Source organism: Setaria italica, chromosome I (assembly GCF_000263155.2).
Source record: "Setaria italica strain Yugu1 chromosome I, Setaria_italica_v2.0, whole genome shotgun sequence".
Taxonomy (NCBI): domain Eukaryota; kingdom Viridiplantae; phylum Streptophyta; class Magnoliopsida; order Poales; family Poaceae; genus Setaria; species Setaria italica.
The window spans coordinates 23,854,147-23,878,074 of record NC_028450.1 but is presented as its reverse complement, the minus strand read 5'-3'; the positions used below and the strand labels follow the sequence as shown (position 1 = coordinate 23,878,074).

The 23,928-nt window shown below is 43.9% G+C and overlaps 2 protein-coding genes and 2 pseudogenes across 2 annotated transcripts; 1 reads left to right on the top strand and 3 right to left on the bottom strand.

Moving 5' to 3' along the window:
- Positions 1-2,947, top strand: part of LOC101773158 — a 4,377-nt pseudogene extending 1,430 nt beyond the window's left edge.
- A 5,490-nt stretch (positions 2,948-8,437) lies between these two features.
- On the bottom strand, positions 8,438-12,032 carry LOC101767232 (fruit protein pKIWI502). Its single transcript, XM_004952475.4, has 5 exons — positions 11,416-12,032; positions 10,063-10,162; positions 9,870-9,965; positions 9,704-9,784; positions 8,438-8,780 (listed from the first exon to the last, which is right to left on the bottom strand). The coding sequence occupies exons 1-5, from the start codon at positions 11,970-11,972 to the stop codon at positions 8,718-8,720; spliced, it is 897 nt and encodes a 298-aa protein (XP_004952532.1). The 5' UTR covers positions 11,973-12,032; the 3' UTR covers positions 8,438-8,717.
- Positions 12,033-12,490: 458 nt separating this feature from the next.
- Positions 12,491-14,189, bottom strand: LOC101772749 (annotated as a pseudogene).
- Positions 14,190-16,717: 2,528 nt separating this feature from the next.
- On the bottom strand, positions 16,718-22,735 carry LOC101766131 (ethylene-responsive transcription factor-like protein At4g13040). Its single transcript, XM_004952473.4, has 7 exons — positions 22,522-22,735; positions 20,448-20,504; positions 19,279-19,385; positions 18,911-18,983; positions 18,352-18,532; positions 17,269-17,390; positions 16,718-17,179 (listed from the first exon to the last, which is right to left on the bottom strand). The coding sequence occupies exons 2-7, from the start codon at positions 20,488-20,490 to the stop codon at positions 17,043-17,045; spliced, it is 663 nt and encodes a 220-aa protein (XP_004952530.1). The 5' UTR covers positions 20,491-20,504; positions 22,522-22,735; the 3' UTR covers positions 16,718-17,042.
- Between the last annotated feature and the right edge of the window lie 1,193 nt (positions 22,736-23,928).

Below are 23,928 nucleotides of genomic sequence, written 5' to 3'. Positions count from 1 at the left end.
GCTATATGCAACAACATCAGGTTTCACACGACCATAACTGCAGAATAGAATACATACTTCTGAGAATGCTATTTCTTGAATAAGTAACGTGAAGCAGGTGCAAAAGATAATGGCTACATATAGTTAATTCTCCAAGTTTTCCAACAACAATTATAAGCTTGGTAAGGCGTCTACGCTGGAATGTAGAAGCATTTCTTCATCATGTTCCAGCAAAACTATCAAAATTGCAATTGGTTTTGTAATTAGTCTATGTTTAATACTCCAAATTAGTATCTAAACATTCGATGTGACAAGGACTAAAGGACTAAACTTTAGTCCGTGGAACCAAACACCCCCTTAGAACTTATTGAATACCTCTTAAAGGGATGAATATCCTAACTTCGGATTGTTGATGGTTCTTTACTTCTTCCCTTCTGTAATCAGGATCATCATTGTGTTGAAACTTGAAATTCTGCAAACTGAATGTGCCATAATCGGGAGCCCCCAAAACTACTTGGCACAAAGTCTAGAGAAGGTACTAGATCCCAGCTTATCGGCAATTGCTGCTCAAAAAAACATTGGAACCGATTTCGGTGGCCCAGGCATGCTGGGGTCTTCTATTGCTCCGAGGGCAGAGCAGGCTTCCAACAATCTACCATATGGTGTACCCTATAGTGGTGCTCAAGGCATAGTGAGTTCTTCCATTGGCCAGGCATTAGAACCTGATCATAACAATGGCCGGGCAGTAGTACCTGATCATAACAATATGTTCACTGGAGGCTCTTATGGTACAGTATCAGCACAAAACACTGTAAATGCAAGTATGGTGGAACCAAGATCTCAGCAGCCTTCTCTGAGATCTCATCATAACCAACGGTTTACTGTTAGTGGCACACGTGAGGCCTTGACCCCTCCTAGCAATACTTATGAGCACCCAGAAAAGCCTTCATACCAACAGCTGCCTCCAGGGTATATCAATAGAACCCCTGTTGCTAGGAATGTATCAACATCCCGTGTTGTCCCAATAAGTGCATTGCATCCGTATGATACTAGGTGGACAATCAAGGCTAGGGTGACTGCTAAGACTGCTGTCAAGCATTGGAACAATGCCAGAGGTACAGGAAGACTTTTCTCATTTGATCTCCTTGATGGAGAAGGTGGGGAAATTCGTGCAGTATGCTTCAAAGAAGCGGTTGATCAGTTTTATGACCTAATTGAAGTTGATAAGGTGTACTTGATATCAAGAGGATCTGTGAGGCCTGCACAGAAGCAGTTTAATGCTTTGAATAATGATAATGAAATAACTCTGGAGGCTTTAACCTCATCTGTAGAGATTTGTTCTAGTGATGATTATAACATTCCTAGGGCGCAGTACAATTTCCGGCAGATCAGTGAAATAGAGGACATTGATAGTCAAACTGTGATAGATTTACTTGGTGTTGTTACATCAGTTGGTCCTTCTGTTTTGATAACGAGGAAGAATGGCATCGAAACCCAGAAAAGAACCCTTCAACTGAGGGACATGTCTGGTTGGAGTGTGGAAGTGACCTTTTGGGGCAACTTCTGTGATGTTGAAGGTCAGCAGCTGCAGCTGCAGTGTGATTCTGGTTGAATCCTATACTGCTTAGTAAGTGCCCGCATCAGTGATTTAATGGCAGATCGGTGAGTACAATCAGTTCAACCCGGTAAAAATAAACCAGACTTTTCTGATGCTGATAGGCTGAGGCAGTGGTACATAGCTGAAGGAGAGAACACTGCTTGTGTTTCTCTATCCCGGGAACAATTTAATTCAGTCCAGGCTGTCCGCAAAACAATTGCGCAAATTGGGGATGGAAACTTGGGACGCGATAAGGCAAACTGGATCACTGTTAAGGCTGCAATCTCACACGTACATACTGACAGTTTTTGTTATCCAGCATGCCCTTTGATTTTTAATGAGAAGCCATGCAACAAAAAGGTCGTAGATTGTGGTGATGGGACGTGGCTTTGTGAAAGATGTGATAAGAGCTTTGGAAACTGTGAGTACAGGTACGCAGTAAGGTTTCAAATCCAAGATCACACTGGCACTATCTATGTTACTGCATTCCAGGAGGCTGGTGAACATATTTTTGGCTGCACGGCACAAGAACTTCACACAGTAAGAAATATTGACCGGGATGATGCCCGATTCACTGAGATCATTGAAGGGGCCCGTTGGCATCCAAATCTATTCAAGTTGAGCATCAGGGAGGAAAGCTTCAATGATGAGCCACGTGTGCAATGTAAAATTGTTAATGCTGAAAAACTGGACCCATCCAAGGAGAGCAGCATCCTTTGTAAAGATATTGACAGCCTTTTGCAGGGCAGATCAGGCCCAAGCACAGGAGATCAAGGCAACTTTGCTACTAACATTGGTTTCAGCAAGTCTCCAGGTGGTCACAATGTGCTTACCTCCAATAATGCCTATGGCATGAACGTGTGTGGCGTAAATCAGTTTGGGCAGAAAGGAAGCGTAAGCGGGGGGATGTCTACTCCATCTACATGTATGGATAATCAACAACAACCGGGAGCTGGAGGCTTCATAGGCAACAACTATGGTTCTGCTGGTAGCAATGTTAGGTTGGATCTATGCTTCAAGTGTAATAAGCCTGGGCACTATTCTAGAGACTGCCCACAGCAGGCTACTGCCCCACAGCACCAGGCATATGGCAATGGTGCTGCATCAGGAGGCTTTATGGGCGGTAACTATGGCTCTTCTGCAGCTGGCAATGGCAGGCCGGGTTCTTGCTTCAAATGCAAGCAGCCTGGACATTGGGCTGGGGAGTGTCCTGGGCGCTAATTAATAGAGTAATTAATGTGCCAATCAAAAGTGTATGTGTATATATTGTGATGCTACTTCAAAAGTGTATATGTTGTTACTAGTTGTGTTACGCTATTTTGTAGTTTTCTCTTCCTGCACCTTTCTTAACAAGGATAGTAAGTTCGCGTACTGCACCTTGTGATTCTTTTTCTGAGAGTTTGAAGAATCAGTTTTACGGTGGCGTGGGATCTCTGCTTGGCTATGCATGGTATGGATCTACATTCTTTTTGGGTAGTAATCTGAAGATATCCGCGTTACATGGAGGTGGTGTTTGGGTAGAGATTGGGATAGGGAAAGGGAAATAGAATGGGATAAGAAGGGGAGGGTTAGGGTTAGGGAGATGAGATCTTATGCCAAATCCTTATTTGGTTTTTTCTTGAACCGGGTTAGGGATATGTCGTGGGACCCACAGTAATTACAAGAATAAAATACCAACTTTTCTCCTCCGTCACGCCCAGCACACCCATGACCGTTTTTCCCCACGGCATGCTCCATCCCGCACCTTTGTCCACCCGGCAGGGCAAGCAGCAGCTCCGCCGGTCACCATCTACACTCGTCTCCCCATATGAAATCCACAGTCAGCACGATGTCCTGGACGGAATGCAGAGCCGGGCTGACACGTTTTCGTGTTGCACTCGAACTACAGGCGTGGCCTTGCCGAGCCATATTGGATTTGCCGGTAATTTTTTTGAGGCCATGGCTTCTTGAACAGTCTATCAACACCTTATCCTTGCGAGTGGTACATCCCGGGAATTAGAGCTTGCGAAAGAGCAGTGTAACTAATTGGGAAATATGCAGAAAAGCTGTTCAAATAATATGATAGGTTTGAGACACCACCAGAGATATCTTCATCAGAGCATTAGAGGAGACGACCCAACCTTGAGGAAACAAAGGTTCACAAAACAATCAATAGAAAGACACTCTCCCTTTACCATGAAATCTAGCACCTTTGCTACCTATTGAAACCAATTTGAATTAACTCCGAATTTCCAGATGCAAGCTTCATCTTCTCAAACGTAACTCACACCTGGCATACAGTACATGGACATTGAACAGCCTGGGCACAGACATCTAAATACTTATTCTCTTTAATTATGAATCAGTTGCTTGCATGTTATATCTAACCACTTGATCTGTGATTCAGAGTATGGGATGATTGCAAAGACCCAAACAAAAGAGGTTTCGAAGAGGATGATCAGCGGGTACATAGCTGCTGTCCTTTCACCATGTTATTTGTGACCTTTGAATCACTTCCTTTTTTTTCTAAACTTATTCTTAGTTGCAGGATATTGAAAAAAGAGTAAAATATATGAGAATGGCGATTTTACTTGTCTCCATGTTTCAGTTTGGACATCATACTCAGGGAAGTGTACATCGTGGCCATTAAACTCTACCAACTACGCTGATATGGTCATTAGATCCTTAATTGTACGTATCCGGATCGTCTGGAACAAGTTTGGCTACGTCTGCTCATCCAATGTGGTCCAATTGTGGCATATATATTGTGTTTTTATTTTTTCCCCCAAGATTTATAACTAACTGAATGGTTACATATCCAAAGATCCTAAGCATGCTTGCAGCTAGATGGCGAGCTAATTTCATTGCTCATGTTTCAAGAACCTCTAATATTAATTGTTGGCAACTTCAGGTCCAGTCCTAGATAAATAGGGAATTTGTGTTCGACAAGAGGATTAAAGGGTGAGCACATGCTCAAGTAGGGCTCGCTCGCACACAAAGATTTAGTTAGGTTCATACCCTGAGCAGGTAAGCTTCACCAGCAAAGCAAGGTTGAACTGAAGGCTTGTGGCGACATGAGCAAGCTTGAGAGTTGATGATTAGGGTATAGTGCATTGGTTCATTCAGCATCTTGTTCTTGTGACATGAACAATGCAATAGGTAGAAAGAAATAGTGAGATGTGTCTCATTTGTTCATATTCTAGCATGTGAAGATAAGGTCTGGATGATTCAACCATCGTGTAAAATTGCCCTACATCTTGTTATTCTGCACATAGATGAAGAGATTGTTATCTCTTCAGAATATAGAAGGGGCCAACAACAGAGAGGGACGAAAATACAAAAGAGGAAGTGAAGGGAATAATGTTTGTTGTATAGAACACCAATACATCATATAAGTACAAATACATATAATTATGGGCCCATAGCTATATCGACATAGTCGAGCGAGTTTAGTAACCATGATTTACACTTTTCTTAGTATGATGACCAAATTGAAACATGAAGACAACTACAATGGCCACACGTGCCTTTTACTCTTGAAAAAAACTAATATATAAGTGATAATCCACCTTTGAGAACATCTAAGAAATCTCGTACACAAAAAAGACAGGCACCGCGGCATGACGTACCTGCACTGCGTCGTGCTCGAGAGCCTCCGCATGCACCCGCCGGGGTGTCGATAGCCCAGCGCTACGTCCGCGCCGAGGACGCGGCCGAGGTCGCCGGCGTAGCGGCGGTTCCGCCCACCGGCCTGCGGGTCCCCTTCATGCTGGGGGACATCGGGAGGGACGGCAAGACGTGGAAGGGCCCCCACGAGTTCCGGCCGGAACGGTTCATGCCCGGAGGCGAGGCGGAGGACGTCGGCCTGTTGCCGGGGCCCAAGGAGATCAAGATGATGCCGTTCGGCGCGGGGCGGAGGTTCTGCCTCGGAATGGGCCTGGGGATGCTGCACGTTAAGCTCTTCCTGGCGGCGCTCGTCCGGGAGTTCGATTGGGCCCCGCCGGCGGGGGAAACCGTCGACCTGACGGAGTGGGACGGGTTCTTCAAGACGATGGGCAAAGCCGCTCCGGGCGACCATTACCTGCGTGACGATGTAGAGGATATACATATGTTGTATTTCATGTTTTCTTTTGTGGTGTTTGCGTGGTTTCATTTCTTGTTGTTTTACTACCTCCATGTTTCTTGAGACCCGAGGAAAGAAATTGGCATCTGTCGTCTGGTTTTTCCTTTATATGGAAGCTTTTACACCATATTTTTATAAATTCTGAACTTTCTAATAATTCGTGGTTAAGCAATTATTTGTGATAGCTACTCACTCCATTTCATTTCAAATTATAGGTTATTTTAAATTTCCTAAATTCATATATTTTACTATAAAGTATATATATTTAGATGCATAGGCCTTTTATATTTATTTGTGACCAGCAGGAAGGCCAGCACGTTTACGCGCACATCTCCAGCGTGGACAGGACCAGCTGGTCTAATGCCGGTAAAATCACTAGTCTAGAATTCTACTCCCTTCATCCCAAATTACTATTCGTTTTGATTTTCTAGTATATAACTTTTGGTAAGCACCTAAATATATATTATGTCTAGACATATACTAAAAGTTATGTATCTAGAAAAATCAAAACAAATAGTAATTTGGGACGACGGGAGTAAGATAGAACCACTGTAGTGTATTAAAAGGAGACAGTGCAACAATACCATTCCAGCACTCTTCAGAAGAGCAGAACACCAGATAATAATGAGCTTAAAGCACCGAGTAATAACGCACTCCATGGTCCTAGGAGATAGCCGGCCATGCCGAGTAAAATACAAGCTAAAGCATTGTTCTGATACAATCCAACTGACAATATACATCAAACACAAGTTGGATTGTTCGTACAATTAGCGCACATTTAGTCTTGAGACGTCATGCATCAAAGCAAAAGGTTAATTTCACAGAAACAACTGCCGCCAGCACAGAGGATTGCCATGGGCAGTCTTCAATCAAGTGTCCTGCCTGATCACATTGGAGACACACACTTTAGCGTGATGTATTTGAGCAATGAAGAGCCATAGAAGCCCTCTGCAGTCTCCCCTCCTACAGGCTGTTGCTGTCTGACTGCGAGACAAGATACTGTGCACCACCAATGTTCATGGCACACGCATATCTGGAATTCTGCACCCTCTGTTGGATTCGGGCTTCCAAAGCTGAGAAAACAGAGCCCGTGGAGGTGCGGGGCACCAAAGCTAAGCCTGGATTCTCCAGCAAAAGCTTGTTGATCACGCTCAGAAGGCGATGACTTTCAGTGGATGGACACACCTCGTCAGCCTTCACGATGGTGCACTTTGGAAGCTTTGTGTCACTGAATGCCTCTGGGTTCAACTTCACCTTGAATACACATTCACGAAACTGAACACGCTCTACGACATTGTCAAACTGGGCACGATCCTGCTTCTCATATTTCATTGTGTAGAGATCCTTTGCAGGTTGTTGGTCGTCTTACATGGGCTAAGGTGCCGCTACGTAAGGGTGGGGCAGGGGTTCGAGGGTTTTCTCGACCTGCGTGAGAAGGTCTTCTTAGCAAAATGCTCGGGGGGCTGTCTTACCCCCCTAGGTCAAGTTTTTTTTTTCTCTTACAAACGACCACAGCAAAGCTATGGTTAAATACAGAAAAGAGAAATCCAGAGGAGAAACACAAACAAGCAATTACAACTACCCAGCCGAAGTACAACAGTTTCACTCATCACTAGTCTGGATTTATTTCAGGTACTTCCAGAAAAAATACAGTTTACGACTAGCTGTGCAAAAAACTTATTTCACCAGTAAGGCAATGCTGAATTCAAAACTAGCAAGCATGGTATAATGTATACAGTTCCTCCTGCGCCGTCAAAAAACATGAATGATGGCTAGAAGCAATAAAACAATCCAAAGAAAAAGGTGTGTAGCAATATCTTTGGTTGCCAAAATTGCAGAGCTGCTGCTCTTTGTTCAACAGAGGAATAAGTACTTCAAAGATGGCACCCCAAGCTTTCATATCCTTGGATTCATGGCAATAACCAAGAGAAATATTCACTTCATCAGAATCAATAGAAAGAATGAGAGTATATATGCAAAGCCTGAAACAAAGTTGTCCTGCAATACCAACAAGATTTGTTGAAAAGATTTCAAATATTTTTTTCTCAAAAAAGTAGATGTGGTAGTAAGTTAAGTACGTGCAATACTGCGGTTCAAAATGGTAAACTGGACAAACTCATAATTCCCTGGTTCTCTGTAAATGCCACAAGGTGGGAAATTAATGTAGATGCTGCCCTCTGCGTGCGCGGATTACAGTGCAAAGGTAATCCTAGTCTTGAATGGTATCACAAATTTGTAAAACTGTTGGAACCTAGCTGTACGAACAGAAAACTAATCCACCAAACCCAAGATCAGAATGCCGGGTGTTATCAAAATAATCCACGGAATTTTGCAGACACCCTCGTCAGAGTGGCCAACTAACATAATGCGATGCGGAAAAAAAAGAAGGGCAAGGGAGGGATCCTTCACCTGCGGTTCCCTATGGTGTTGCAGTGGTACTGGAGGAGCCGGAGCACAGTGCCGCGGCGGAGCACCCCGATCGTGACGAGGTGCGCCAGGCCGGAGTCGAGCAGGCCCAGCAGAACGTGGACGCCGTCGGACAGCACCAGCCCGAACCGCGGCGTGGAGGTCGCGCTCCGCGGGAACCCGACCACCTGCAGCACCGGAGAACAGGGGAGCGGCAGCGTGTTTGAAATTTGAATATTTGAGGGGGAGAGGAGAAGAAGGGCGCTTGGGCGCGAAATGTACATGGGCCGTCACGATTTAGACCGGCCCAAACTGAGAAACTGGCAGGTTCTTGTTGGGCCGCTTCATCAATATAAAGTTATAAACCGATCCGTTTGGTTCAATTTGATGATGCCAAGGTTATGGGTGTCTTTAGCAAAAGCCAACCAAAGGAGATGATGGTTGCCTGAAAAGTAGTCGTCCTCTGCTTACATTACACAAAGTATGTGCAACGAAAAAAAAAAATTGGAGCCTTGTTCCTCGCTGAAGCTCGGTGGATATATCCGTGGAACATGGCAGTGAGGTCTAAGCATAAAAATTTACAAAACCAGGCCAAATGAATGGTAGTACAATACAGGAGGCCAGAAATCGTTTCTAGAAGTTGGTCAAAATTTTATCCTGTGATACACCGTCCGCAACAAGGGCTGTGGTGACTTCCTGTAAAGCAGAGGGCATTATAAGTATCATCATCGTGTCGATAAAAACAAGAACCTAAGCAGCTCATTTTGTTCAAAACAAGTTAAACAGAACACCTATTCAGGACATAGCATATTTATCTAATTGTTAAGGTGCAATAAAGATTTCCTAAAGAAATTCCAGAAAATGAAGCATAGTTCAGAATATGTGTTCAAACCGTACGAACAAACTTGCATAAGCATAGTTCAGATCAGTATCTCACATTGGTGAGGGCTTCAACTTAGACATGCAAAAAGGTAGACTCTAGCATCCTAGCTGAAATAAAATTCATTTTGAAGATGATTCAAGCAACTTTATCCAGGCAGTGCAACCATGACAAGTGGGTTGGAATGCATGCATATCAATGTAGCTGATCTGCCTGGCAGAATAGCATGCTTTGACCAGTGGCCCAGGTTTCAGTATCTGAACTCCAGATCAAGTTTGAAGTAGTGTCACATAAGCAGTGCGGAAAACTTCCAAAGAAAAACAAAATAATCCACTATTGTCCTGCCCATCCTACCTAACATACTGTAATTCTTCACAAGATACTAAATTACAATTACAACAACTCTTGAAAATAGTTAAAGTTTATTGAGACTACCAACAACCAGTGATGAGGATAGCCAACACTATAGAAAGTCCATAGCAACATTTGGTAGCTCTGGATAGAAGTGTGTGACCTCTGGCAGATCCAAAAAGGAATGTACCGTTCAAATAACTTTAGTAGGTCTAGGTCTGGGAATAAGAGGCAATTTCTAAAATATTGCAGTAAAGTGTATTCGTCTATAATTTGAGGCAGTAGTTGCGTGACTAGAAGCAAGTATTAAGCATAATTTTTCACAGGTTGCAGCATGTATAAACAGTAAGGTTATGTAAAGTGATCCTGAAACGGCAAATATGCGCACCTCTTGCATTTGCCTCTGTCCACATAGCACTGCTCCTGTAGAAGATGGGTTTACTATGTTCTTGGCTCTCAAGAAAGCATGCTGCAAAAGTAATGTCATTAGAAGGATGTTTGTATCAGCGAACCAGTAACAAGACAAAATAGTGGTGGAGCATTTCCTATATTACCTGTGCGTATCCACATTCACCTTTCCAACTATCATCTGGTTGTGATAGGACAGGAATTATTTTAAGTCCTGCTGACTCCCAATTCTTAAATCTATCCTGTCAGACAGAAAATTATATGTGCTTCTTGTGAGCTGAAGGCTCCTCTGGTGAATAGATGATTTGCTGACAGCACAATGAGGGGAAATTCACCAACCTGATACGCCATAGTTTTTAGACTTCTGGCACCATAATAAAGTCTCACGTCAGCTCTTTCATTGGCACCAAAACCAAACTCAACAAGTGAACGAATTGTGCTGCATCAAAATACACAGGATTAATTTGTGCAGGAATAGGATCCAATTAAAGGACAGAAAATTAGAGTAAATGCAGAATTTGATTGTCAGTGACAGTATGGATGAAAACTGAAATAGTACAATTCATGCTCCCAAAGCAATCGGATTGTCTTGAGGGACCTGACTGTAGCCAAGCTCCAATTGGTACTTGGTGGCTGAACACAAACAGTAGATGTGGTAGCAGGGTTGTTGCCGCCTGCACCAGGTATAGGAGTACAGAACATGGCAAGCTCTAAAGCTGTTAGCAACCACGTAGGATGCATTGGTAGTTTGGTAGTCCTGGTAGCCAGCATTTGGAAGGAAGTTGGTGCCAGGAGAAAGCCAGAAAGGGGATAGCGCTGTAGCCAATGGATGGGGAGTAAAAGGTCTAGCTAACAAAGCATCTAAAGGGGCATATCTACCCAAGCCACCCAACCTACTAAATAAAAACATCAAACCAAAGTGATTCTTTGTTGTCTAGGTTCAGCCCTCTCTAAGAGAACTATAAGCAAGGCCTATCTTGATACAGGTAGCTTTGCTTGATGTGTTATTTGAATAAAGATTGAATTATTAATACACTGATGTGGCATACATGCTACTCACAAATTGATATGCACTGATGTTGTCACAAATTTGATCCAGAAAGGACAAGCACATATTCTCCTTAAAAGAAGAAAAGGGCAAGGAGAATACTTTGCGGTCACCCAGCAGTAATGTTTTGCTAACTGTTTTCAATTAATCAACAAAAACAACAATCTTGTGTCTCAACATGAGGAAATGACAGTTACAGGTACGTGTCCACGAACACTGATTGTGAAAAGCATGCCTTTGATGATGTGATGTAATTCTGACTATATAGGATGGCTAGTATTTTCACATACTACTGATCCAATGTAATTCTGACTATATAGAATGGCTAGTATTTTCACATACTACTGATCCAATGGCTATCTACTTAATGATGATGATAAAAGATGTGCCTTTGATGCGCCAATTCGACTGTTTTCCATAACAATTTCAAACACATGGGGGTATTACTCTGTTTTAATCTCTCTAATTTTAGCCTGAGTTTGGCCTCAATTGCTCTTTGGTTCATACTCTGCTGACAATCAGATTATATTTGTTTGATACTGCTCGGGTGAACAAAGGCCGAACAAAAGCAACTACTATCATTTGGAATTATAAAGGCTACAGGAGCAGCAGAATGAACGTTGACTAGAGAAGCAAGAAATTACCTGATCCCCGTCCCGGCAGCGAAGATGAGCACGGTCTGCGCGGCGTCCGCCGGCGTTATCCTCTCGAGTGGGAACCCCTTCCCCATGACTGCGCCGAGCTCCACCACTTCCCCGTCGCGGAGCCCACACAGGCGCTCCGCGGTGGTCCCCGGCACGGACTTGACGAGGAACTCGAACCGCGCCCCGGCGCCTGGCGGCGAGGCGACGGCCATGAACGCCGGCTTGAGCTCCTCCCCGCCGCCGGAGGGCACGCGGATTTGGAGGTACTGCCCCGGCGAGGTGTAGGACTCCGCGAGGTCGGCGGCGTCGGAGAGGTCGACGGCGACGTGGAAGATGGAGCCGTCGGCGGTGGCCGCGCCGACCGCGGAGACGGGCGCGGGCGTCCAGACGGCCGCGTCCTGCTTGACGGCGTGGACGGCGGTGGTGAGCGGGCGGCGGAAGCGACGGCGTAGGATGGGGAGCGAGGAGGCCGTGGAGCAGGAGGAGGGGGAGGGGTGGAGGTGGAGCGCGAGGCGGGGAGGCCGCGGTGGCGCGGAGATGGCGGCCGCGGCGGCCATTGTGGTCGGTCAACCTGGGGGGGGTTGAAGCCGGGGGACGGGGGGATGCGCCGCGCGGCGCCGGCCGAGAAAGCTGGAGGAAACGGATGACCGAGGAGGAGGGATGTGTGGGTCAGTTGGTTGGGTGATGCTGCCAGCCTGCCAGAGAGGTGAACGGGCTCACGCACGGCCGGCCCACGCTCCATGGCAATCACAATTTCTTTCACAAGAATTTCACAAGGTGACAATTCGTCATCCACTAGAGACTGCATCACCACCAGAAATGCTGCCTGCATCACTTTTTATTTTCCTTTTTCTTTTGTATAAGAACCCAACATGGAAATTATTTCAGTGTGGTAAGCTTTCTGATTATATGACCCAACCGAACACGCCAACAGCTGTATGGACATATTATTACAATATAGGATGATCCAAGCTAAAAGCGCCTAATCTGAACAGAACAGAAAATGCATCCCAAATTTCCAATGAGAACAGCAGCATCAGTTAAGCACAGCTGGAGGTCCTCTTCCAGTCTTCCTTCACTTATCGCTCTCATCAGAGCTGGATTCCGTATCAGACCCAGAATCAGAACTAGAACCTGAGTCAGACTGCCAGAGGCTTTCCAAACCCCAGAAGATGTTGGTTTCTGCTGCTCCAAGCTCTCCAAGTGCTCCCTCAGGTTCTATATGATGCCCCCAAGACCGATTCTCGTGAAGAAATGCATGGCGAACCTCATGTTCTTTGGATGATCCTTTGGGAAGATCGAGTCCAGGGAACCTTGCAGCCCAGGATCGTTCAGCCTCTCATTTAGCTGGCGGATGCCAAGACGCTTTGAGAGTTCCTGAAACAGAATCATTACAAATATTCGATGGGATGATGTCGTGCCTTTGTCTGCCAACTGGATACACGCCAAGACATGCCAAGGGAGTGTATCCGTCTCCAGCAAATGCGCGAAAAACTTGGCAACAATAATCATCTTGTGTGTTGGAAAATGATGAATATTTGAGTATTCCTGCACAAAACATTTCTCGAAGTTCTCTTGGTATGCTTTTCTCATCATGCAATACCTCTGTGCTAACAGCCCGAAAAACCGGAGGTAGGTAATCTCTTGACTGCAACACTCAATGATCATGCTACATAGCTCCATCTCTTGGCCAGGCTTGAGGTCTAATTTCATGAGACCGGCTTCTTCAAAACGAACACCAGACATAATAGTCAAATGTATCATCCTTCTATTAAAAAAATTGGTCCATATCTCCTCCATCTGTTCTTCAAAAGATTCTGCATTTTCAGAAGATTCTGATCCCCAGATGCTTCTCTTACGGTTCTCATTTTCAGAAGATTCTGATCCCCCGATGCTTCTCTTACTGTTCTCATAGCCATTCTCATCTTCAGGGAAATTTGGGTATGCCCTGAAAACATTTAAATTGGTCTCAGGGTCTAGCTCACCTTCAAGGGATATCTCATGAGTAAATTGGTCCCTCTGCTCTACAAGGACCAACTCTGGACGGATGGCTAGGAATCTCTCTAACTAAAAAAGGCCTTCGATCAGGAACTGCACACGCTTGTCTATTTCTCCTCCATCAAGTATGCTTCGAAATCTTTCAAAAATAGCATAAGCCATTGTGGAGACAAGACCTGCAGCATCGCCCCACATTCCCTAACGAACCCCACTGCTACCTCAACACTGCCTTCAGTTGGATTCTGAAGAAACATTGTCACAAGCTGCAGGGCCAGAAGCTCATGTGCCACCGCCTGATTGACCAAGTGTGCAATGAACTTGGTTTCTGCAAGCAATTGGGGCTTGTTGTTTTGCTCGTATGCGCCCTTGAGCTGGAGCATAACACGGACAAGAAGCAAGCGTCCAATCTCCGGGAACTTGGTATTCACAGCTGCAACAAGAGCAGCAAACACATCTGTGAACTCAGGTGAGGCCATCTGTGACTTGATGCACGAATCGCAGAAGAGCCCCCGCCCACGAACCAGTTTCTCGGCAAAGAGCTCCGGCAGAATGTCCTTGATGCTGGCCACATTCACATTGTTAACCAACCCATTGATGCTCTTCTTGAGAGCATCCCAGTTGAGGTGCTCGTCATGGTCGTCTTTTCTGCAGCGGCGGCGGTTAGCCTCGGCGTCGGACGAGCGGGAGGAGCATGCGCGGATCTTGAATCGGCGAGGGGAGTCGTCGTCGTCGTCGTCGTGGCGGCGCACCGGGGACGCGACGTGGGAGTCCGCCATCGCGGGAGAGATTTGTGGTGGCTTATGACGTCACAACTTTTTTTAAAGTAAGATCCCCATGGAACGGCGCGATTATCCGTTCATATCATACCGTACGTGGACTCGTGGAGCAGAGTGTTTCACGGATGGGATCCACAGATTTGGGGAAAAATCAGTTTCTCTATAACCGCTACAGGATCTTACAGTATACAAGAATTTGGTTCTATGATTTAATCTAAACTGGTCTTTTTCTGAAATTAGGCTAACCAAGTTTGTCTATAAAAGCATTTGGGTCTGTATTTGATTGCTCAGCCAAGTGTTTGGAGGTTCACTGAAACATTAGGCCTTTATTTGGTTTGTTGTTCTGGGCCGAGTATGATGCTAAACTAGCTAGATTATAAAAGTGATGTTACCGAACTGCCTCCGTATAATAAGGAGCTGTAAAAACTCTAGCAGTAACTCACATCCTCTTCTCCTAAGACGTAGTCATATAGTATACGCGTGGAGAAGATGGAGGAACGACTTTCCTACTATTTGGTACACTACTTGGATGTGTATTGGTTGACTAATGAATCATGTAGTTCTTTTGAATGGCTTCGAGGATTTGATTATTATCCGTGGATGATAAAGGGAGGAGTAAGAGGAGGAGGAGGAGGAGAAAGAGTGAAGAGAGGAAGAAAGGGGAGATGAGCCCTCTACCTCAAGTCCCTGGCTCTGCCAGAGTTTGTTTGTTGAATATGTTAGTTGTAATGTTGACGAGCAAATCTCTACCTCTAATGTTGTCATGCATGAACGAATTGACTTGTTGTAGGATATCTCTGCCATTTCTCTCTTCGAACTGGGATGGTTTGGTCAGATAAAGGATGCTCCGGCACAAGTGTGGTAAGTATGTTGAACAAGTGTTTGGGGGCGGCAAGTACACAGGTAGAATGTTTATGGGCTACCGTCTAAAGGTATGAATGGAGTCACATTATTTCAGCTCAACATGTGAACAATGATGTTGATAACTTGGCATGTGCCTATGTCCATTGCTTGTTGCAGGAACTTGTTGAAGTGGATGCATGATGAATGGCTGGGGTAGAATGGAGGCAGGAATGAAGGGACTTTGGAAAGTGTTGTGCAAGCACAAGAGAGCGGAAGAACGAGCACTGATGGACCTCCACTATGCCATTATGCTAAAAAAAAAATGATTTACTGACTACCCAGGAAGAGGAGGAGGTGAAGAATACCAAAGCCACAGCCAGGTCAGTCTACACCATCTATTAAAGTAAGACCATGGGTGTCAATTATTCTAGAACTAGGTTGCCGTAGGTTCAAGCCTTCAAATATATGGGTTCCATTTGTAACTGTTTCGGATATGATTCTGGTTGGAACAGAAGTAGCCTGAGTAGCCTGAAGCTATCTCACAAAAGCACAAAGCAGGGCGGAGCCAGGGCTAATTGTCGTTGTCAGCTGACAACGGCGAGTTGCTGCAAAATCAGTGAAGAATCACTGTTGCATGCTGCTGTTCCATTAAGCTGACACCGGTATCTAGTGTAGAACTGACACCGGTGGCTCCGCCGGCTAGCTCCGCCCCTAGCACGAAGTGTGGTTTTCAATAAACATAGGCAAACTAGTTTGCGTAGTGTAGTTACAGTTTCGAAAATTGTAGTTTGTGATAATTTAGACCACTTTAGCTAAACAAATCACAGGTCGATGCACAATGCAACACGTGTGGTTGACCTCACACATGACCTCCTCCTCCTCGTCACCGTTGACATATTTCTCCTCTAGCTCGCCGTTGACCTGGTCCCTGCGCAGAAATCGCCCATCACCGTCGGAGGTGGAGCACCTCTTCCCACAACGGAGTTGCTGCACGCGCTCCACTTGAGTACAGTGTATCCACTACTCTGCACACCTTGTGTTTGTGCATATGGATTATTTTGTTTTTTGAGGGCAGTATATATTGATTATACAGTCAACTCAATTATGCAAAAATAATCGTGTCCCTGTTGTACACTGCATGACTTTGAATTATGCATGTCTTCGTTCAAACTTCAAGTACACCATATGTTGCATCAAAATTCAAAATGCCACAAACCCAACAGATGCAGCATGAATTCAAAAACTTACAGACCGAAAAGATGCAGTTCAAAATTTCAAACATGGTCGGCTGTAAAGGCAACTACATGACACATATAGGATGGTTTCCACTCATACAGAGATGATACTTGGATAAGATTTTGCAGGGATGGCGTTCGGGTGGAGTGGCAACTGGAGATGACCGGCTAGTGTGGCTGAATCTGAGTTGAGCGTTGTGATGTCGTGCGGCTCGTGTCGATATCCCAATCCGACCAGCCAGAGTTGTTGCAGATCGTGTCGATGTTCCAATCCGACCGATAGTTGAGTTGAGTTGAGCATGTGTTGATATCCCAATCCAACCTGCTCGTGTCGTTTTTTCTTCCATTTGTTGTATTGCCCAATCTGAACTTCATCTTCTTTTTATTCTTTTTAATATAATCAGCAGCTCTCCTGACTGATTCGTTTCAAAAAAAATTGCTCGAATAAGATATCGGAAAGGAAAGGATTCCTTTTGGATAAATGGTAATGTAAACTAATTACATTGGGTAAAATTTGTAATGATGAACCTATCGGTAGATATACACAATTACGGAACCGGTATACATGTTGTTCGGATGAAATTTTCCTACAATGGACCACCTCCATTTCTTATTTGAGATGGCATGGTTTCCCTAACCTTTGATCAGACCAACAGGGGCCTTATGCACATGAAATTAATTATTGAGAGAACAAAATCCTAAACAGGGATCATATCATGACCGGAATGAATATTTGGAGGACTCCACTAGGGTCGCCACGACCTCTGGGAGCAATCTAAGATGCTGATGTCTCGGCATCTCCATTGTCAGAATTCGATGAGCCACCGCCATTTGCCATCTCAGTATCACCATCACTCTGTCCCATGAACAAGTCCGCCTTGCTACGCCTTAGCAACCCAACCTTCTTTTGTTCTAGAGTAAGATAAATGAACATGCTATGAGCAACATTTATAAGCCATAAAGGGGTAAACATGTAAAGGAATTCAAATTTTGGGTCATACTTTTGCTGGTTATTGTGTTGCGAGTTACAGCTAAGAAGTCCTCCCAGGTGTACTTCCGCAGTTCTTGCTTCTCTTCCTCGGAAAGCTCAAAGTTTGGCTCCCTTCCACACATAAAAGCAGCCCTGCACGTAGAATAGAATTCTGAGTTCATCAAATTTTGATGATTCATGGTAATTGGTGAACCATTAGATATGCTACAAATCAGGCATCCACATTGGATCAAACATCAAAGAACATCATTTGATACAAGGCCATGTGCCATATTGTACATACCCCTAGAACCAAAATTAAGAATCAGAACAAGTAAACAACAGATGGGAAGATTTACTTTAATCTCAGCCTATGAGACAGCATAACAAAGAATACCATCAAATAAACAAAACTGAGTGGCACAATAAGAATTGGTAGGCTTGGTTAGAAGCCAAATCACTGAACAAAAAAACTCGGACATACTGACTTGTTGAAGCTTGTTTTAACTAGGGAATAAGAAGAGCTAACTTTACAGGTGAAAAAGATAGATTTTTATACATACAAGTTTTTTCACAGTGCCTCAGATAACTATTATGGAACATGAGCCTCTGGCTGCAAAATCATGTAGCAGCCTAGGTGGTCTGCAGACCTTATATATAAACCGTTTACTAAAATGTGCTTCTGTGGCCAAAAAAGAGTACAGGGCAACAAAAGGTGAAACAAATCATGCAAACAGTGTAGTTTCAGGAAACACTACTGAAACAAGCTTGCTCTTGTGCATATTTAAACTATAGTGAACGCAATCATATCGGTAATGTTTGTATGTCATGAACTAACTGGAGCTAACACTGAATGTTGGAACGATAGACATCTGGACACTCATGAACTTAAGTATTAACACATAACACTTCTGATAATCCTATTAAAAGCTATGCAACATATACTATGCCAGCAGAGTAACTCATTGCTCTGAACACCAGCTGGACATATATCGGATCTTCGATATTCTATGGGCAGCTTGTATTGTAAAAGGTAAGAAGCTACCTAAGAATAGTAAGATGGAAATCTTATGGTCAAGCATAAGTGTGCAGTTAAGTGAAGACCATCTAATACCTATCATAAAGCCGAGCTGCTTCATCCTGTGTCCCAACAGTACCCAAATGAATCTGTTTCTTGTCAACTTTTATGGCAGCCTGCCATTTCATATTTTTGAAATAAACCCCCCTCATAATGCATGGCTCTTGATCCACATACTGCTTTCTTCTATGTCGTTTTCTGCGCTTGATTTCCTTGCCTGAGTGATAGGAAAGAAAATGCAATGTTCTGATCAGCTATATATTATAAATTGTCATATCCAACTCAGCTGATAAAGGCTAAGAAACACCAAAGAAAAGGAACAGGGAGTCCTCTAGGGAAAAGCTAGAGGCCCTAATGAAATATCTCCTAGACAGCTATATAAGAAAATTTTGTCACAAAAACACTCTCTATTGCAAACTATCTCCGAGGAAACTTGAGTATGACAATGAAAAAAAACACAAGTTCTTTATAAGATTTCCAATGCAGAATTCTAAAATATCATCTTCCATGTAAGAAGTATCACAACCACAAGTAACATGAGCTTTTATGTGGAGAAACCAATGCAAATAATACAGAATAAGAATGAAGTACGAACCTGGATAGTACTGTGTTTTCTCTTCCTTCGAATCATCAGAACCATTTGAGGATTTTGTGAGCACATCAGAAGTCTTGTTTTGTGACAAAAAGGTAAAATTCATTAGAAAAAAAATCATATTTGTCATTGTAACTGACAATTTTTTTAGTAATGCTAGAAGTAGAATGCAGGTACTATGGAATGTCACTCGAAAACTCATCAGGCTATCTAAAGGAGAAAAGAAGGATACACAAGCAGGTAATATAGAACACAAACTAGTATATTTTTCTATTTCATTATCTAAAAGATATTTTAGTTTGTGCACATGTGCACCAATATACTACTGTGCACTGATACTTCCTCAACATACAAAAAGTAATTATACATACCGGGGGCAGTGGGTGTACACTGAATGTCTTCACATTGGAATGTACAACTTCCACAGGTTTTTCATTCTCAATGGGCTTAGGAAGATCAACGGGCAATGAGTCTTTCCCTGAAACAAAAGCTAAACTCATGTGATTATCCAAAATATGTAGCCATACTGCTTTATTGACATAGATATGCAGATGATCCTGAAAAGGGCTTACTTTCATTCACTTCAAAGTTTCTATCCTACTTAGGTTCTAATTTAGAGAAAGGGAGTACTGATACAATCAAATACATGAAATTTGTGATTTCCCAACAGTACTTTGGGCTGCTACTTTGATTAGTGATCAGACCAACTACAATAGTAAAAGTCATGTAGCTTCCATCAGTAACTTATTAGCACACATGTAGTTATAAGGATTTAGCACTGGGTTCATCCTTTTTTTATATTGGATTGGAATTCATATAGATGTCTATTCCGAGAACATTTGTTGTATAAGTGTATCCACATATATGATAGTTCAAACATAATCTATTCTGGCAAAACTTCATTTAGAGTTAATTGCTGCTTGACCATATACAATAAGTCATAGCTGGATTTCAGAACAATTAATATGGCCACTGTTGAAAAGACCAATGTTTACACATCATAAGGAAAAGTCATTTATTACTTATTTGAATGAAAGGCGGTATCTGAAGCTCCAAAAGAACAGACGAAGGATTACCAAAACAGTGATTAAAGTACCAATTCTGGTACTGCCGACAATTAACTTACAACCAAATTTCCCACTCACAGAAACCCATGCCCTCCTAAGTTCCCATGGCCCTCAGTCCCTCATTTCTAAATAGTCAAACAACTACCTAATTCGACTAAGCACTATGTGAGAAATGGGAAGTAGTGAATATTTCAGACAGAAATTAGACAGCACGAACAACAAACTCTTATAAATCAGAATGCATACAGCAAGATTTATTTATTCCATATAGAAAGATATGGCTGAATAATAAAGTATATAAAATTTCTATTTTGGAGAGCAGACCGTAATCACATTGATAAGTATAAATGACAGATATGATATGCCACATCATACACAGAAAAAAGACATTTGTGTTTTCTTAACATAAATCCTCTGAGCAATTATTACATCACGGCAAGATGTTTCAAGGTACTGAAATGAGTTCCTCTTACCAGAACAAAGCCCCAATAGTCGACGTCGCCTCAAGCTAACCATACTTGAAATGCCACCTGCAGCAGAGTCAGAAATATGAAAAAATAAATAAACAAATTGTAAAATTCATACTAAAATTAGAATAAGAAAAAAAACCATGAAAATACTCTGGGGTTTTCGATGGTGCTAACCATTACATATGGGCTACAGCACACACTAACAACACAAGTATACGTGTAATCCGTGTTTAATATCACCAGCATTGTTCAAAGAAGCACACAATGGTGTTTGACTACTAGGTCTCACAATGATAGCCTGCTTAATCGTTACATGAAACATAGCGTATAACCCAATTTCCATTTAAATGAAAATATATAAGGAAAACGGACAAAAAAAATGCAACATACAGGCCATAATAACGTGCACGTGTATAAAATGCAACATACAGGCCATAATAGCGTGCACGTGTATACCGTGTATACTTGTCAGCTTCTTAAATTACGTTCCCTGGAAGGAGAGACTACATGAAAGCTTCAACTAGTGCACATGTGGTTACGAAAAGGAAGAATAAAGCACCATTTTTCTTGACAAAATCCAGGTACTAAAATATACAAAGAGTACAATCACAAAGAAAACAAATTTATTTACTACTTGCATAGTATGATAACCACCACCAGGTTGCTGACCATAGCCGCTTAGGCTTTGGTGTCCCTAGGTCAGGTCTCTGGTGCTCTGTGGCGCGCATGTGATCCTTTTCTGTTTGGGGTGTGTGGGTGTGGTTTTGGTACTCGGGTTGGGTCTTTTCTGTATCCGTTGTACTCTTTTTTCTACCTAAATGAAATGACACGCACCTCTCCTGCATCGTTTGAGGAAAAAAAAGAATGATAACCACAGGTAAAGTTCCAACTCATTTATCCAATTCAATGTATTGCACAATTCATCGCATCATCATTCCACTATCTCAACTGATCTTTGAATCACCTTGAACAAATAGGATACACGATCACTAAAAATATCCAGGACCTAATCCTAAAATCCATACTATTGGTATAGGAGACATATAATCCATCAAGTCAAGTGGGTCATCTGCAACCCTTGAGCATAAAAACCTCGTAGCCACAGTAACCAACATACTGAAAGGAACCCCACAGACCCAGAAGACAATTGGTGAGAACAGACCAATTTTCCAACACAACATCCTATTGCAATGCATTTCTGACAAAGTCCCGTTCCTATCACGTGGGGGCACTAGTCAGATTAAGCAAAGCTGATGGGAGAGCAACTGAAATGCAGTAACCTCCATCGAATAAATAGCTGCCTAAAAATAGAAGCAAGAATTATGGCAGTGTACTTGTCAGCACTTCCAGTTACCAGAAGTGAGCAGGCACAGTCCAGGGCCTACAGAATCCTGCTATACATCCCAGAGTTAAGTCCTGCAGACAGGGGTTTCCCTTTCAACAGTAAATTGTACCCAAGAAAACCCAGGTCAGCGCATATCACTTCATCCTGCAATGGGAGTCGAGACGCTCATATGGCTACAGAGAATTACATAGTCTACAATCATCGGACACCAATCCAAGAACTTCCCCTAAGACCGATTTTTAGGCGTAATTTCTCATCATAACAACCAGCATATTATATGATTGTTACGGCCACCATCATCGACCTAACGAAAAAAGAACATGAATCAATCACAAACACAGGCAGAGTGGGTGGCGAGACGCCTCGCCCAACCACCCCCTTAGCCACCCAACCCTCGCCACCCCGACGAACCAACCAAGCAATCCAAAGAACCCCTCGATAAGGCGAGAATTCCGGCGCAAGCCCGTCCCCAACCACCGCCACCTTCCAATCAATCCGCCGCAAGGCGCAACGCGAACGCAAAAACACAAGACGCAGCGCAAAAGCAACCGCCGCCACGACAAAGGGCCGCGCGGAATTCAAAGAACGGCGGGAACACCGTCGGGCCGGCCGGAATTCTGGCGCCGCGAGGACGCGCGCCGGCCTGCCGGCCGGAGAGGAATCGGTCATCAATGCGGCGGCGACGTCCAAGAGGCACGCAAAGGCGTAGATGGCAGCGAGAAAAGCACGTACCGGGCGGGGCGTGCCGGCGGCGGCGGGTGGAGCGCGGCCGCTGTGCGGAGCGGGCGCGAGACGGCAGGGGAGGAGGAGAGGAGGGGGTGGGGGAGGAAAAGAAGTTGGTAGGAGAAGAAGTTGGCGAGGGATACAAAGAGGGTGGCTCACATCTACCACCTTTGTTTCTCTCTCTAGCCCCCTCCCTATCTCTCTCCTCCCTCTCTGCGACGACGAGGCGAGACGACTCGACTCTTATCCCTCTCTCGCTCTACTGCCGCCTCCCCTGCTCTGCTCGGGGGCTGGTTTCTCTCTCTACATCTCCTCCCGTTAATTACTCGGAGATTTCCTTCCATCCATTGCGTTTCTTTATTTGTTTTTTGTTTTTTTATTTTTTGTGATGAAGGGCATCGATGACGTCTCGCCGTAGCGGGGCGGCCTCGTCCCGGCTTGGCTGCTGGTGGCGCGGGGGTGTGGTGGGGATTGACGGGTTTGCCCCTGCGGCCGGGAGGACTCGCTCGGTATACACCCGTGGACTTTTCAAGGTCAAGGGAGACGCTGACAGGGATCTATGCGTAAATATTGAAATGTGTGATGTCCTCCTCAGAAAATTGCACATGTTGCCAACTGGTGCGCTGCGAGGTACCTAAAATGCAAAGTACTCAAATTTGAGGGTACATCATACGACTTTTATAGTGCAAAACAGGTCAATTTTAGTAGTTTTCTAATATATTTTGGTATGAGATCAAATTCTTGCGGGTACCTCCTGACAAACAATGTAGCACACTATCTGATACGAGGCACTACTTGACGGGCACCTGTCGCAAAAACGAGCTAACAAATTCCTTCTAGCACCTTATTTATTGATTTGTCGTCTTGTTACTTTTTCTTCTTTGTTCCTATCTTCACTACCTTCAGCAATGATAAAGGTGGCCGCAGCCAGTCAGCATCCTTTTTGCTGCACCACTGACAATCAATGTAATGCGTCATCCGATACGAGCCACTACTTGGCGGGCGCGTGTCGCAAAGATGAGCTAACAAAATTCCCCTACCGGTTTATTCGTTTATTTGTCATCTTCCTACTTTTTCTTCCTTCCTTTCTTCACTACCTTCAGCAATGATAAAAGGTGGCCGTAGCCAACCAGCATCCCTTGCCACACCACTAACAAACAACATAATGCGACATCTGATACAAGCCACTGCTTGGCGGGCACGTGTCGCAAAGATGAGCTAATAAAACCCTCCGTCGCCCCGTTCATTTATTTGTCGTCTTCTTACTTTTTCCGTCTTCCTTCCTTTATTAACTACCTTCAACAATAATAAAGGTGGCCGTGCCCAACAAGCATCTCTTGTTGTGCCCAACGACGATGTCATTAACAGCATGGCCATCTACCTTATTCCCATTGGTGAGTTTTACTGCCTATAGCA